Genomic DNA, 17217 nt, shown 5'->3' on the forward strand with positions numbered 1-17217 from the left:
GCTAGCTGCCTCCTTCCAGATCCCCTCCTGCTCTCTTTATCCAGGGAACACACAAAGTTCATGCCTTCTCACAGGTAAGCACCCGGTTGCTCCCAGCCTGGGGGACCCGGCAGGGAGGCACAGGATGCCCCCACTGCAGCGCACTAGGATGGAGTGGTGCAAAAAAAAAAAAAAAAAAAAAAAAGAAAAAAGCACTAGGGTCAGGTTGTGCTTTGGGTTTGCATCTCTGAAATGGGGTTTTGCACTGAAATATTTGTGCAGCTGAGCAAACTCAGGGAGAAAAGCACTGGGAGCAGTAGGGTCAGGTTGTGCTTTGGGTTTGCATCTCTGAAATGGGGTTTTGCACTGAAATATTTGTGCAGCTGAGCAAACTCAGGGAGAAAAGCACTGGGAGCAGGGGGAAGAGGGTGTTCATATCTCACCACTCGATTTCTCCTGCACCATGGTGCTGTGGCCAGGGGTGTTTGAGTCCTTTGGAAAGGGGTTGGCCAGGCCAAATGCAGGCTAGGAGGGACTCAGATAGATTTCAGGGTCTGCTGAGGGCAGGCAAGTCCTGTGAGGGCCAGGAGGCTGAGAGAGCAGATCTGCCTGGAAGATGGAGCAGGGCAGGACAGCACTGGGGTAAGGACCAACCTTTCTTCTGCACCCCCATGGGCAGAGGAGGTCTGTACACACTGTGATGGGGCAAAGGGCTGGGGCTGACCCCATCCACCAGTCCCACAGAGTAGAACCAAGTGGCACCCACCCCATCATGCCCGTAGGGCCTGGGCAGACAGGAACCTGGCAGACAGGACCCCATGCTTCCCACGCCCAGACCCTCCTGTGTTACCTCAGGCTGATTCTCTGCAACCTCACCAAGGTAGGTGAGAGGGCCCTGTGGGACAGGGAGCCCCTTGTGCAGCCAGGACAAACACATGTGCCGTGGGACGCTGTAGGTTTGTAACCAAAGAATTCAGGGGCAAATTCTGCAAGAGTCTTACATCCCGTGTGTAGCTCCTGTGCACATGCACGAATTGCTGAAACAGCATTTAGAGCACTCCAGGCTCCAGATCAATCCTCTTCTCCCATTTCAGCCTCTTGTCCCTTCCTCCCATCCCTTCCCCAGCCTTTGAGCTTGGCTCTGCCATCACCTTCCATCAGGGGCCCGGCAGCCCAGCAAACCTTCCTCCAGAGCCTAAACTGCTGGAATGTCACCTGGTGGATGAGAGCAGGGTCTTTTCTAGGTGTTAGACAGTGCTGAAATAATACCCTGTACCATCCCCCCCACGCACTTTCCCTGAGCAAACAGCGATCTTGCAGCATCGCCTGATGGACGTAGCGCTGCTTACCAGAAAACCCGAGCTCAAGGCTTTGCTCCAAGCAACTTTGTTTGCCTTCCCAAAGCAGCCCCAGAGGATCTGCAAGTCACCCAGGAGGCAGGAGAGCACTCTGTGCTGGAAACAAAGGAAAGGAACTGGGGCAAATCCCCCAGCCATGTAAATCAGCCCTGGCGTCTGGCAATTTAACACTGATTTACACCAGCTGGCTCTGGCCACATCAAGTTCAATTTAAACCAGCTGAGGCTCTGGCACAGCCCACGAGGTTGGGAGAAAAAGAAAGTGAAAGGGAAGGTGGGTAGGAGTTGTGTTAGCAAGAGCAGGGGTGGACCTGGGCTGTAGCTGGGTGGCTTGAGCCACAAGCCTGGCTTCAGGTTGACACCCAGGGACTGAGCTAAGGCTGTGGGGATGGGGTGCTGTCCTGCAGGGCCTAGGGGGCAGCTGGGTGGTGCCCCATCATCTCACAGCCTCCCTGGCTGGGAAATGGTGTGGAGATGGGTTTCTGGCAGGTCTGTGGTCCCAGGCAGACTGGAAATGTTAGGTTGTTGGTAGTGCTAGGGTAATGGTTGGACTTGATGGGCTTAAAGATCTTTTCCAACCTAAACAATTCTAAGATTCTGTGAAATATTGTGGCAGGAGTGCAGGCATTGGGAAGGTCAAATGTGGCCAGGGATGTTTCCGTGGGAAGAGGTTGCTGCAGAGTCTTGGGGTTGTTCCTGCGAGTGGTCTGGATTGGAGTCCAGTGATGGTTTCTATCTGCTGTTTCTTGGGGATGGAATCCCAGAAGCAGTACTGAGGGGCTGGAGGAGGATCTGCTCTTGGTGGGCTCTGCCAGCCTGGCTGACGGAGATCTGCTTTGCAGATCCTGGGGCTGAGCTATGAGGTGTGCAGGTGGGAGTTGCTTTCCACCCCTGCCAGTCACTAGTGCTCAGAGCCGGCTGCTCACCGGCATCTGTCTGACTGGGATTTGTCCAGGGGAGGAGAAACCTGCAGCCAGAGCTCCAAAGTACTGTCCCTGCTCAGTTGCTTGGTCCCTGCCTGCCCTTGGGTCAGCCTTTTCTGCAGATCAGCTGCTGCATAGGGGATGAGATGCAATGGCAGTGATAAATAAGTGCTCCAGGATTTTCATGCCAGAGGAGAACCGCCATCATGATTGCTACCACCAGGTAGTGTCCTGAAAACATCAGCAATCTGCAGTTGAGCAGGATCATGCTGGCTGCCCAGCAAAGCAGCCCTGTGGCCTGTCTCTTGATAGTCCCCTGTTCCACCAAGCAGGCGAGGGAAAACCCCCCTGGGCTGTTGGGTTGCTGCATGCACATTTATTTCCTTTCTATCTATCCCTTCCATGCCTCTGGCCAGGAACATCTTACCAGGCAGTTGGATGAGAAATGTTTCTGTTCCCTGGGCTCGGTGACACCAGGCAGCCACATCCTGCTGCATGGTGGCACACTACTAGGTAGGCATGGCTGGGGCTTTGCTAGCAAACCGCCATCCTCTGAGCTACAGCTTTTGTGGAATAGCCACGCTTTTCTGAGTGCACTTCAAGTTCTGTGTGATGTTCAGGGTTGGGTTAGATGAGAAAAGCCAAGGGGAGGAGGCATCAGCTGCTGGAACCCCTCAACAGTTGGCTTGGCTCCTGGGTTTCCAAGGGCACTGGGTGGTCAGAGCTGGGCAGAGAACTTGTCCAGGCCTTTTGGAGGAGGAAGGTGCCCCACTTTACATCATAGCTCTCACTTTTGGCCCTGGTTAGGTCATATTGAAAGAGCGTGAAGCCACATGTTCCTGTGGGTGCTCTCTGGAGTAAGGGGGCTGACCTGCTGGAGAGCAGCTCTGCCGAGAGGAACCTGGGAGTCCTGATGGAAGACAAGCTGACCATGAGCCAGCAGTGTGCCCTTGTTGCCAAGAAGGTCAATGGTATCCTGGAGTGCATTAAGAGGAGTGTGGCCAGCAGGGCGAGGGAAGGTTCTCCTCCCCCTCTACTCTGCCCTGGTGAGACCCCACCTGGAGTACTGTGTCCAGTTCTGGGCTCCCCAGTTCAAGAAAGATTAGGAACTCCTAGAAAGAGTCCAGAGGAGAGCAACTAGGATGATAAAGGGACTGGAGCACCTCCCCTGTGAGGAAAGGCTGAAAGAGCTGTGCTTGTTCAGCCTGAAGAAGAGAAGACTGAGAGGGGATCTCATCAACACATCTTATAAATGCTTACAAATACCTTAAGGGTGAATGTCATGAGGACGGAGCCAGACTCTTCTCAGTGGTGCCCAGCACCAGAGCAAGGGGCAATGGGCACAAACTGAAGCAGAAGAGGTTCCAGTTGAACGTGAGGAAGGATGCCTTTATTTTGAGGGTGACCGAGCCCTGGAACCGGCTGGCCAGGGCAGCTGTGGAATCTCCTTCTCTGGAGATATTCAACCTCCACCTGGACAGTGTCCAGTGCCCCCTGCTCTGGGTAAGCCTGCTTGAGCAGGGGGGTTGGCCTGGGTGATCTCCTGAGGTCCCTTCCAACCCTTGCCAATCTGGAATTCTATGAATGGGAGCATCAGGGCAGCAGGGTGGTGCTGAGGGGAGATGATTCTGCCTGGCCAGGGTGAGAGGGGCTAGGACACACGCGGCTCAGAGGTGTTGGTACTGAGGTGGTATCTGGTGATGGTGGGATGTGGGGGTGTTCAGCTCTTTGGGTTTCCTTCTCTTGTTGGTTCTTCCACTCAAGCTGAAAAAACACAGCTTGGCTCAGGCTGGGTTTGGCTCTGCTGCTGATGGGGAGGGTTGCATTTGGGGTCTGTGAGCATCCGCTTTCCAGCTGAGGAAGCTCCCCATATTTCTGAATGCACCTCCTGCCCCAGGAACACCTCCTGCCTTGGGGCTGATGAGCCAACAGGGCGCAGAGCACCCCATGCAGCCTGGTCGGGGGCCTCGGTGCCGTGCCTTGCCTTGCCTGGGCTGGCTTTGAGCATCTACCGCTGGAGACCATCTCCTCCAACAGGGCCTGGCCTCAAAGCTGGCTTCATACCACAGCACCTGTGTACACGGCAGAGCTTCAAACAGACCTATCGCTGGGAAATGCTATAGCTGTGCAGCCACCTCCCAGCTCCATGCCTCAGTTTCCCCTCCCAGCCTGCTCAGTGGGAGTTTCTCTAGGAAGGAACTGCTTCTCACATGTGTTCCTGTAGCACATAAGGAATGGAGCTTTGAGCCCGGCTGTGGCACGTGCCACCTCGGTGTGTGACCACCATGCTAAGGGGGACACTGCACAGCTTCCCCCCCAGGGTCTCAGGACATGGGCACTGGAGATCCTGGACAGGAGCTTGGGGTGTTGCACAGGCAAGCGTGGTTCTGGTCTGGCACTGCCAGCATGGCCTGGGGCAGGACACGGGCAGCCCATGTCCACTGGCCATGGGGTACCAGCAGCACCCCCTACCCACCCAGCATCCCACCCTGCTCGCATAGCTCCGGGGCCCCACTGTGGCATTTCAGCCGATTTTCAACCTGGTCTCCAATGGTGGCTGTGGGGGAATGATGGGCAGCTGGGAGTGGTGGAGAAGCCCCAAGGACTGTCACTGTACCAGGGACTCCCTCTGGGGCCAGACGTGTCCCATTTTCCCCTAAATATGGGTCTTTTGTGGTGCTGGGGGCTTCTCCCTAGCACCCATGGGTGCATGCACAGCGTGCCCGCTGCCCAAAGTAACCGGAACAGGCCTCAGCATCCCCGCAGACACCCAGGACTGTGGCCCGGCTCCAGCCCCAGCGGTGCTGCCAGGCTCCCGTGCCAGCGCTCCCGCCTGCCCACCGCACCGGCCGCTGCGCCGCCCAAGCAAAGCCAGCGTGTCCCAGCAGTGGGGGCCCATTAGAAATGAAATGTTCCTACTGGGGTATTTTATTTGCACACTTCAGTAGAGTGGACACCAAAAGGCTTTGCTAATGCTTCATGGGCTGCTAATTTCCTCTCTGACCCGCATTGTCAGAGGGTGACCCCAGCCCGAATCTCTCGGCAATGAATGCCAAAGGCTGACACCAGCCCGGGTTAGGGGTGACAATGGGGCCTCTGTGGGCTCCAGGCAGGCTCCAGTTGGGAGCTGGAGAACAGGGGGAATTTGTGTGGCTCTCAAAAGCTCTGGGTGGCACAATAAGGGAGGCCCCGGGGTCTCCCAGGAAGACAGAGGCAGCCCAGGGAAGCCGGGCTGAGGGAGGCGGGCGGGAGGATGGTTTCCTTTGTGAAAAGCTTTCTTTAGAAAGGAAGGTTTTTCTGAATGCCCCCTTAGACAACCCAATCGGGGCCTGGCAGATGGATATCACAGGCATGCTGCTTATTCATGGCAGGCTGCAGCTTTGAGCCGTCCCCCCCTTTCCCCCAGCCTTTTATTCATTTTAAGACTAATTTGTTTTGTTAATGTTTTCTTGCCCTCCCCCTCTCCCCCGTGCAGATTGTGACTCATACTGCAAAGCCTCCAAGGGGAAGCTGAAGATCAACATGAAGAAGTACTGTAAGAAAGACTACGGTGAGTCGCTGCTTCCAGGGACCAGGGGTTGCAGAGGGATGAGGATCGGGAGCATCTCCCTCCCAGGTTCTCCCCAAGCCCACCGAGCCCAGGGACGGGTTTGCCGGCTGGGTCTCAACCCTGCCCCGGCTCTGGTCCACAGCAACTGGCCCCGCTGGGGTGTGTGCCGAGCAATTTGGGGTATGGCTTTTGCCGGGTTTGGAGAGGAAGCCCTGGGGAGCGATGCTCAACGAAGCAGCAATGCAATTGCATTGCTTGGAAAATATGAGTGCCCCTGCGGATGCTGAGACAACCCCAAATCAGGGTCCACAGTGTCGTCACCTCAAGGTGTCTTCTGGGTTACGATGACACCGTGTCCTCGCTCTTCTCACTGTGCTGTTAGATGCAGCAGCTTTTAAAAATCATGCTTTTCTGTGGGGACAAGCAGCAGGCAGTTCTCTGCCATCTGGATCCATCCCTCCTGTAATTCCCAGGCAGGTTCAGAGGGTGTTGCAGCCCGAGGACAAGCCAGGGAAGCTGTGGGATCCCTGTCCTTGCTGGTACCCAAGGTCCTGAGCATCCTTCCACAGCTGTGGCTTGGAGCAGGCACATCCCAAGCTCCGGCCCCACCTCTCTGCTGCTGGGATTATTTTTAATGTGGGTCCATTCCTAGTATGGTCACCAGTGGGCCCGTGGAGGAGGTGGCCAGGGTGACCCCAGGAGGGGATTTTCTTCAGGCCACACCAAGAAACCCCTCAAAGCCCTCCCTGGGGCTCAGCAGCTCCTCTCCGCCCTAGCTTGGCTATTGCCCACCAGCACCAAGTGGCCCCATCATGGGCAGATGGGGAGGGATGGCTCCACTGCTGTCCCACCTGCCTGGAGGATCACACCCCTCTGCCAGACACGCCAAGCTATCAGGATGAGCTGAGCATCAGGAACGGGACTGACCTGGAAAAATCAGGTAGAGCTGGTTAAATACATGCACTCTGTGCTGGGGGGATGTGTAGAAACAGTGCTAAGCATACGTAGGGGTTGGAAATTACCCCACCCCCGCAAAGACTGGAAATGGGGGGGAGCAAAGTGTCTGAGGGCAGGGGAGAGGACTGTGAGCCCATGAGCTTGGCTTTGCGCTGAGCCTCCAAGCATGTGAACAAGCAGGGAATTATGAGGTGCTGCAGGGCAGGGCTTAGCATCCACCCAGGCTGCAGTTGCCCCGGTGCCTGCCAGCCCTTCCCCTCCAGAGCAGAGGAAAAAATTTTATATATATATATATATATATGCATGCATTATATGTATATGTGTGTATATATATATGTTCACCAAATTGCCAAGGAAAAGAAAAAAACCATCCCATCTGCATTAGAGCATCCAGAGGTGGTGACGCCTCATCCCTCCTCCAAATGTGCTCACAGCAGCAGCTCAGCGTGCCTGGGAAATGTTTGCAAGAGCAGAATGAATTCCCATTTAACAGCCCCTCCCAGACAGGTGCCTCCCAGCAGGGCCATCTGAGGGATGCTCTGTGCTGGCTTTGTGTTCCAGCACCTCCCCATGAGCCCAGGGGAAGGAAGAGGGCTTGGGTGAAAATGTTTTATTTACATTCCCACTTATTCTTCCATTACCCATGTGGCAAAATGGTCGTGGAGAGCATCTCTCAACAACGACGGGCTGCCAAGGCTGGGGCCATGCTCATGGTGTGTGTCCAGCGAGGCCATGCTGAGGGCTGGCCATGCTTGTAGGAGCTGCTGTAGGTTCAACAGATGTTGGAAAAGTCCAAAAAATGCCTTTTCCCTTAGAGAAAGGGTTAAATTGCACATGAGAAAGCCACTGCTAGATCATGAGGTTATTAAAGACAGGAGTGGGGCTGATGACCAGGCTATCAGAGCCATTGGGTTTCTCACAGGTGGATTCTCCGCTGGCTAATAAGGTACAAATGCATTTCCCTTCATTTTCCCAGCTGGCTTCTCCAGCATCTCTTAAGGGCTGAGCGTATGCTGGAGCATTTTCTCTCTGAAGAGGGGAGACAGCAGCCATTCAACTGCAGGAAACTTATATGTGTCATGATCCAAATTGGCCCCAGGGATTTGGAGAAGGTAGGGAGGAAAAGAAGGCACGTGCATCCGCCTTGGAGCGTGGTTCCCAGCTGAGCAGCGTTGTCTGTGGCTCTCGGGGTGAGGGTTGCAGTGTTTCGGTGGTGGCAGCACTTGGGCTTTGCTTGAGGGGTGGCCCCAGCGTGGTTTCACTCCTTGGCTTGTCCAGTCTTGCTGGGGAGATGTTTCCTGGGGGTTTGGGTGAAAGCTCATGCTTGGTTGTGTTTGAGGCTGTAAGGTGGACTCGCGGGCTTCAACGGACCCTGGGGAGATGAGTGCAGCTCAAGAGCTGTCTCAGACAAGAGATAACCCCAGAGCAATGAATAGGGGTGCTGGAAAGGGCTTTTCTTCTCTCTTTTATCACGCAGCATCGCTTCTGCAAAAGCGCAAGTGAGCCAAAGCCGCTCACCAGGGCTAGTTCAGGGTGAGCAGGCACGGGCTGTCTCAGCGCAGGAACCGGGGTGCTCCCCCCTGAGCCCTCCTGGCCCTGGGGCGGCCCCAGCCAGCCCCCCGGCCCCAGCCAGCCCCGTAGCCATGGCAAATTTGCTTTTTCAAGGGCAAACCAGCCTGGCGAGGCAGCAGGGTAAGCGATGCCCGCAGCCCAGCCCAGCCGTGCTGGGGCAGCCCATGCTTTCAACAGGGCCAGGGTGGGAAGAAAGGGTTGAAAAGGTGCAGGGAGGGATAATAAAGACTTTGGGTCTGACACCCCAGCAGGATGCCAATTAGGAGGCTCTTTTCCTCACCGTTGCGCCGGCATCGCTGGGATGAATGTCCCAAAAGGCCCTAATTAGCTTGGACAGAGTTACTTCTCCCGCCGGCTCAATCGGGAAGCTATCATCCGCCCCGCGCCTCAATGGGGCTTTTTAGCTCCCCATTTCATTCAGTGATTCAAAGGGGATATTTTCCCTTATTTATTTTCTTATATGTTTGGTTTTGTTGGGTTTGTGGTGGGTTTTTTTTCCTTTTTATTTTAAATTGGAAAAAAAAAGGGGGGGTAGGCAAGAACAGAAGCAGAAAAGCTTTTTCTGGGTTTATTTTGGGTGTCTGATGGAGCAGAGGGGTTGCTTGGCTCGGGGGCAGAGGAAGGGGTTTGCTGGGTTTGGAGCAGTAAAAGTTATCCCAGGGAAGCGGGGGAATCCCTGCTGGGGGTGGAGATCCCCCCGGCCCAAAAGGAGAGGGGGTTATTTTAGTAGAGCAGGCGATGCCGCCCCAGGTAGTGCAGGAGCATCCCTTGCTTGCTCGGGTGCCACCATTTCGGCCTGATCTGTGGGGCTTTATCCGCTGTCTGCGTGGTGTGATTAATCCCAGTGGGATAGGCAGCCATGGTAGGGGAAACCCGGCACTTTTGGATCCCTGTCTTTCCCCTGGGCCCTGATCCTGCACAGAGATGCCGGAGCGTTGTGCTGGGTACCGGCACTGTGGTCCCAGCCCTTGCCCCTGCGCCCTCCCCATGGCCCTGGGCTGGTCTCTGGGGAGGGGATGGGGGCGAGGAGCGGGATCCTCCGCTGAAAGGTGAGATCATCTGCTCGCTTTGCCTTTCCTTGGAAAAAAAAAAAAGAAAAGTAAAAAAAAAAAAAATATCCTTCCTTTTGGAGCCTTCACTTAGTCACCCCCTTTGTCGAGAGGATCTTGGCAGGGGCCAGTGGAAAAAAGCAAAACGTGTTTTCAAAAGGCAGCTTGAAAAGAGAGAGGGAGGAGAAAAAACCTGAATCCACAGAAAACCCCAAGGTGGGGAGAAGCCCTGTCCCTGACTGTCCCGGCTGCAGGCCCTTCTGCCGCCCCGGAAGGTGGAGAAATCCTGTTCCTGGCATGGGGATGCGCTGGGTGAGCCATGCCCGTAACCGCATCCCGAGGGAGCAAGCCGGGCAGGGCGCACCCAGGCTGGCTGGGATTAGGGATCATAAATCTCCAATATTAAACCAGTAGGAAATGGACAACCGGAGGCAGGCAAAGCCAAATAAATTAGGAAAAAAAAAAGGGGGGCAGGGCGGTCTGGGGGGGGTGAAATCCCATTTTAACCTTTTGCTCCAGCGAGGAGCCAAACCTGAATGGTGTCAGGGTCACCTTTTGCTGCTGGTTGAAGTAAAATCCACACGGGCTCTGCTCTGCTTGTGTGGTGGGAAGGGACCTGAGCCCTCAGAAAGCCCCAGCTTGGGCTGGGACGCCTGCACCCACTGTCCAAGTGCCCCTTTCTGTCAGTCCCTATTAAAGACCCTCTTGCCTCTCCCAGCAACCACTCTGCTCCCACTGCCACCCCACAGTCCCATGGGATCTTTCCCAGGGCCAGTGCAGTGACGCTCCCCATCAAGGGAAGCTCCCCAAAGCTCCAGCTCCTGGAGTCAGGTTAGCGCATAGGATGCATCGGTTTGTCCGAGGTCAGCTTTGGCAGGGGAAAGCTTGAAATCAGGAGATGATTTATCACAAACCCCCAAAGCAAATAAAAACCAAAAGAAAATTATAATTTTTTTGTAACTCTTTTTATGGCAATCTCATGATTTTTGGGCCCCTGACTCATGGTCTCTGAATGCTGCAAGGCGCTGCTTTTATTTAAGCCTCTACACAGGCTGCCCTCAAACATATTGGTTTGAGGGTTTGGGGCTGGGTTTTGGTTTTATTCACATCAAGTCATCCCACCCCTCTGCTTTCATCTGCAATATCAAACCTTCAGGTCCTTCCTGTGGCTGGGGGGCCCCCAGCCAGGCAGCACCGCAAGCCCCAGAGCTGAGCGACGGGGGCACCCGGGACACCCCATCCCCTCCCGCAGCCCAGGCACTGCTTGGCCCCCTTTTTCTAACAAAGAATCATGGAATCGTAGAATCATAGAATCATTTGCGTTGGAAAAGCCCTTTAAGCTCATCAAGCCCAACCGTTACCCTAACCCTGCCATCCCACCACTAAACCAAAGAAGTAGAATGTGGGGAGAGGAAGGTATTGCCTGGGCTGGTGTGGCTGGTCAGGCACCATCCGGGCAGGATTTGGGGTTCAGCGGCATCGATGTCGGGTGGGATGTGGTTAATGGGGCAACGCCGGGCGCTCACCATGACTGAGCATCTTCCCCTCACCCCTTGAACCCCTGCCCTCTGGCTCTCGGCACCCGTTTGGGTGATGACGGGCTCCCTTGGGGCTGACGGGGAGCAGAGCAGGGTGCAAAATAGCGAGCCTGGAGAAAAATCCCCGGTGTTACAGGGGTACCTGGGGGGTGCAGCCAGCCCCAAATTACCTGTGGGGCTTTGCTGCCCACCATTTGCAAAGCATGGGGAGGAGCGGGTGCAAGCTACAGGTGACCCCAAGGCACCACCGCACTCGGGACCCGGGCCAGAGCCCATCCTCCCTGGAAACCAGTGTCACTGGCCCTGGTGGAGCAGGGGCACAGCAAAAGCTGCTGCTCATTTGATTTTGTTCTTCCCCTCCGGGTCACCATCCACTGCCAGGGGACCACGGCCAGGGAAGCATCCCCTCTGTCACCCTCTTGAATAACCATCATCCCCTACCACATCCTTTCCTCCACTTGTCCCATAGACACTTTCCAGGGCATTTTTCCAGGGACGCAGTGATGGTCCCCAGTGCAGCTCAGCATCGGTACAGGGGTGCAGTGAACATCAGCAAAGCGCGAGGAGTTCACTGCAGCGCCGGCAAAGCCAAGCTTTGCCCTAAGGAAGGGCAGGTGAAAGACAACATCAAGCTCCAAAGCCAGCTTTGGGGTGGTGGGGTGCTGCTGAGCCCCCCCCCCAAACCATGAAGTGTCTGAAACATCCTCTTTCATGAGAAATGAGTCCCTAAATCCCTGGGGATGCACCCAGGGGAGCCAGCTTAGGTGCTTCCAAAAATTCCTCATGGTAGCTCTCTGCATCTCTGCACATTTTGTGTCCCTTGGGAGATGTTGGAGACACCCCCCCCAAAATACCCATCACTAAACTTGGGCTCTAAAACCCGGCTCAGGGGAAACTGGGCATCCTGGATGCAGAGTTATGGACAGAAAACTCGCTGTCGGGGAAGGCAGCTGCAGCCCTGCCAGCCAAGCCTCAGCGCAGCTTTCACTCCTTCCACTTCATTAATAAAAGGGGAAAAAAATGAGAGACGGGGGCCTTGACATCAAAAAAAATACAGACTGTGTATTTTAGAGCGGAGTTTCCTGTAACCACCTCTCTCCAGTTCCTTTTCATTCATTTGCTCCATTTTGTCAGTGTGGACCCAGTCAGGTCAAAGGTTTAAGCTTTTTTGGAAAGATTTCTTTCAAAAAAATAAAAATTGGCTAATCTTCACATTCTGCTGCCTTCACACCAGACTGGGAAATACATGGTCAGAGCTTAGGGTTGGGTTTGTTCCTTTTTTTTTTTTTTTAATGAAAGCATCTGGCATCCATGACATGCTCCAAAAAAACCCAAAACCCCAACCTTCACATATATTTTGCAACGTGTTACAAAGCCTTGCTGGGCTGCAGAGCCCTGCTGCCTTCCACAGCTTCAAATCAGTTTGCACGTTGTGGTTTTAAAGCGAGGGGGCTGCTCCTCCACTGCTAACCCAGGGCAGTAAAACCGGGCTGTTACAAGGCAAATGGGGGAGTTTGGGCTGGTTTGGGGGGTTTTTTTTTGAGGTTTCTTCTCCCTCTGATAATTTATGCAATGGAGACTGGCCTCAGCGGCGACTGCCCAGATGGCTGAGACAGGCAGGTGGACGGGCAGGGGGCTATAGCTCACAGGGCGTGGAGGGAAAGGGGGGAAAATAAAAAAGGGAAAAGCTCAAAGTTTTGATCAAAAAGTGGTTTTTGGTTGGAGTGTGCCAGCCTGCTCTCCCAGGCAGGGCTGGCATCGCCAGCCGGGTTTTTCCCTCTGTCTCTGCTGGTGGGGACTCCTCATCCCACAGTCAGCAAACAAACCCCGGAGGGCTGAGCCCTCACTTCCCCCTGAAAATATTTTCCTGGAAGCAGATTTTTAGCAGGGAGGAATGTGTTCAGCCTCCCTGGAGGATGCGATCTCAGCTGACTGCTGCTCCGTCCTCCTCTGCTGTCCCTGTGCCGGGATGGACCACTGTCAGGAAGAAGCCCAGAGCAGCCTCCAGGCTGGTGCCTCCTCTGGCTTGCTGGGCTGCGGGGCCAAACCCTCCCTTTCCCACACGGGTCTCCACCCTTTCCTGGGGTTTGATCCCAAGTCCATGGATGTCACCTAGAAAGGGTGTAGGGCTTGAGGAAGAGGAGGAGGAGGGCTGGCAGAGGCCACTGTAGCCTGCTCAGGGCCACCTGGGCTGCAGCCTGGGGCTGCCCCATGGCACAAAACTGCAGTGGCTCCAGGGGCTTCTGAAATCAGCCGTGGGCAGAGCCTTGCCCTCGAGGACACTGGAAGCAAACCAGTGTCCACCAGCATCCCAGCATCTTTGTGGACAAGCCCAAGAGGAGTCCTCTCCTGCCCAGATCATGATGCCAAGTCACCTTCACCCTGGCCCTGTGAGACCTGCATGGATGCTGGGGGGTGCAGGGATAACGTAAGACACGAATGCCTGCTCTTTCTTCAGGAAAGAGCAAGGGGTGGAGCAGTGGAGGGTTGAGTCCTCACCAGGTTTTCTCAGGAGGCTTTCTCAGTCCATGTGGCTACAGACAGGCTACAGAACATCAGCCACGGGTTTGGAAAACACCATGCTCTTGCTATTCCTGTGCTTATGGCTCACAGATGTCCTCCCATCTCTGTCTTGCTTTGGGTGCCTGTTATCTCCCAGTTGCCTGCCAGGACACCTGGCTTGCCAGGCTGCTGCATCCCTTGAAGCCCAATGGCTATTCAGTATTCACAGAGATGTTCGAGTGACTCCACCAGACCCGGAAGTCAGAACATGTCCTTATGATCACTGAGCCCTACCTTCAGTCCTTGACCGGTGCTTTTACTAGCAAAGGCATCTTCCACAACAAGCACTGACCAGTATTGACGCAGGAACATCTCCTAGAAACACGCAACAGTGAATCTCCCTGTTTCCAAATTCTTTCATAGGTTTGAACCCATTCAGTATCCTGCTCCAAGGCTGGGCACTCATGAGGAGCCGTCTCCTTGTGCTGGCCCCGGGGCAGACATGCTGGAGGCCCTAACAGGTTTTTCCTGCCTCCAGATGCCAAATGGTTGGAGATCTTGGGCCAGTCCCAGTGTCTTGCTCCAGATTTTGGCTCATCTTCTCTTGAAACCTGAGGCTGCCTGGAGTCCTGGTGCGGATGTGCGAGTGGCCCTGTCTGGTGAGGAAGGGAGGGGCTGGAGAAATGGCCCGTGCAGAAACCCATCCTCTGGCTGAAGCACCTGCTGCTCGCTGGACAAGAAGAAACTTGTCTCAGGTCTTGTGGTGCAGCCCAGGGTTTTGGCACTGCTGATGGGGACAGGCACCTCCCTGCCATGCCCAGCACGATGTGTGCCGTGTGGAGGCACAAGCTGATCCTGCATTTGTTAATCTGTGCTGCTGCTTCAAGGGAAAAGGCAGGGTCCAGTGTACATGAACCTACTTGATTTTTAAATAATTTTTTCATTGCTTTGAGCATTCACGGGTGCTGGGGCAGATGTTGCTGCACCAAGAGCCCTGGGGAACTGCTCCATCGGTGGTTGCTTCATGGCCACGTCCTGGGAGATGATGGTCCTCCCTAGGACATGGACAGGAGAATGAGGCAACCCGCTCCCCACCAGTGCTCTGGGTAGCCCTGTGTCATTCCCAGGGATCCTGGTGCAAGAAGTTAGGGTTAGGTTTCTCCTTCCTGGAGTGCAGCAGCTCCCCACCTCTGCCCCCCTCCTGGCGGTCCTCCAGCCCCTGTGGTCCTCGGGCAATGCCCATGCTCACTGCTGCCTGTGTAGCAGCAGAGCTGGAGAGCATCTCCCAAGCCTTTGGTGGTCTGGGTACCTTTGCTGAGAGCCTCTGCCACCAGCACTGGCTACTCTTGCTTGTGGCAGATGGCCTGGGGGCAGAGGTAGGTTTTGTGCAACCACCACCCTTGGTTGCTCTCCCCCAGCCTGGGCTCAGGAGACAAAACCCCCTTTCCCTCACACAGCCTATTCGGTAAGACTTAAAATTCATTTTCTTCTCATCGGTTCAAATCATAACATCTTTTCTTGACTCTGGTTTTTTTTTTTTCCAGCTGTCCAGATCCACATCCTGAAAGCGGAAAAAAATGCTGACTGGTGGAAGTTCACCGTCAACATCATCTCTGTCTACAAACAAGGCAGCAACCGGATACGGCGCGGAGACCAGACCCTGTGGATCCACTCCAAGGACATAGCATGCAAGTGCCCCAAAATCAAGCCCATGAAGAAGTATTTGCTGCTGGGCAACAACGAGGACTCTCCCGACCAGAGTGGCATCATTGCGGACAAAACCAGCCTGGTGATACAGTGGCGGGATACGTGGGCTCGGCGGCTCAGGAAGTTCCAGCAGCGGGAGAAGAAGGGGAAGTGTAAGAAAGCCTAAAGGAGGAGAAGGCAACGGAGCGCGTGAGAGGGAGAGACTGACTGTGCTTGCTGCTTTGTGTAGAGCTGGGGTGGGCAGGGACCAGTGACGGGGATGGCGGGAGGAACGTCGTGCTGGGGGGGACGGGAGGGATGCCAATCACGGCTGTGGGGCTGCCAGGCTTGTACCTCATGTTCTGGGAGAAAACAAAACAAAACTCAACACAAAAAATCACACACATGGATGTGAAACAAGAGGAGGGTGGGTGCAGGCGTGCGGCTCTTGGTGCCCCCCGCCCCCCCCCAGCTTCTTTCTGCCCTATTGGCTGCAGAAATCAGAGATACCAAACTGCCTTCCAGCTGCTAACATCTGCTGCTTCCAAAGCATGGCACAGGAACATCAAACCTGTAAGGAACTAATCAATGACAATGCTGGAAATTAACCCCCCATCCCCAAAAATATGTACTCAGCTTAGGTTGAACAGGAGAGTTATTGTAGAGGAAACTAAACAGACTTATCACCGAGGGCAGATCCAAGGATTGACTGATAGGGGTTATTTGAGGACTCTTTGGTATTTGATAGCTGTAGCCATCACCCGCTGAGTGGCCAAGGTCTGATCCCAGGTTAGGCACAGCAAAGTGGAGACCATGTTAGTGGGCGACTTCCACCCAGGCATAACTTGGGGAGTGACCCCTTGCTGCAGCCCCCATGCCCCATGGAGTGCTGCCCCCCACCATGCCGGAGGAGGGAGAGCCCATGGGATGCCCTGGCCCCCTTCCAACTCACAGTCAAGGACTTAATAACAGAATCCCCAAGGAAACACCCAGACTTTGCAAAAAAATAAGTTGGCATCCAGTTTCTGTAGGTGTCACCCCCTCCAGTCCCTGAGTCTCCACCGCAGCCACCCCTGGGGCCTCTCCATGGGCTTGGTCCTCTCTGCCTCCATCAGCAGAGCGATGAACGCCCACGTGACAGAAAATCCATGCAGATGACACCGAGGTCCTGGCTGGCAGTGGTTTCACTCCCAAACTCAGCCAGCTCTCCCGACCCCACACCAGCTCTGCCCTCGCTCCCCCTGGAGCTCCCTGGCATCCCTGCAGAAGGTGGCCAGCCCCTTGGTAGACACAGGAGGTGGGACAGCGGGTGCCAAGGGACTGTCCCCCCAGGCAGCCGGGCCAGCAAGAGCTCTAAGGCTTGGCCAAGTTACAGCCAATGCAGGGCAGAGACCTGCTCCAAGGGAAGGGGGTCTCAGCCAGGGACTGGGTGAGCACGGTGCGACCCACCTGGAGCTCCCCAAATTGCTCTCATCCTTCTGCTGGGGGTGAAAAACAGCAAATGAAGAATTCCTAATCCCTAATGGCTAACACTCTAAGCAAGGTAGCGGCTGGCCCACCCCCGTCTCACCCCCCGTGCCCCAGCCTGGGGCTGGAGCATCTTTCCCCTGGGCAGTGTAAGGGCAGGACTGCCTGTTGAGTGGTGTCACCCAGACTCTTGTGTCGCGCCGGCCCACGAGGACCAGGGATATCTGAGCTCACCTACCCAATGGAGACAGGCAACAGCCAGGGTGGAAAGGAAAGGCAGGGAGGGCAGGACGGGTACCTGGAGGAGAAGCAAACATTAGTTGCTACAAAAAGCAAAACCTCCCTGATATTTTTCCTTTTAGGAAACTTGGAAACATCTATTTTATGACATTTTCCAGTGGTTTTTCCTTGTTTTATAGCAATCAACAATATTTATATAATGACATAAACCACCATAAAGCGAAGCAGCCATGTAAATAGGTGTAAAGTGGAGGGCTCCCAGGGAAGCAACGGCCAGCACTGGGCTGCTGGAGACACCACCCGGGGGGAACGAGCTCTGCTGAGCCTCCCCCTGCAACTGCAAGGCCCCTCTGGAATTAATTTGGGTATTAGGAAAGAAATCCCACCCTGGACATCA

General features: G+C 54.9%; 1 protein-coding gene across 1 annotated transcript in view; it reads left to right on the forward strand.

Moving 5' to 3' along the window:
* Nucleotides 1-15300, forward strand: part of NTN1 (netrin 1) — a 54933-nt gene extending 39633 nt beyond the window's left edge. The window contains exons 5-6 of the mRNA XM_009637794.2: nucleotides 5735-5809; nucleotides 14972-15300. Coding sequence (XP_009636089.2) covers nucleotides 5735-5809; nucleotides 14972-15300 — 404 coding nt within the window. The remainder of the gene's footprint in view (nucleotides 1-5734; nucleotides 5810-14971) is intronic.
* The last annotated feature ends 1917 nt before the right edge of the window (nucleotides 15301-17217 follow it).

The sequence above is a fragment of the Egretta garzetta genome, unplaced genomic scaffold (assembly GCF_000687185.1).
Source record: "Egretta garzetta isolate BGI_Z169 unplaced genomic scaffold, ASM68718v1 scaffold34, whole genome shotgun sequence".
NCBI classification, from domain to species: domain Eukaryota; kingdom Metazoa; phylum Chordata; class Aves; order Pelecaniformes; family Ardeidae; genus Egretta; species Egretta garzetta.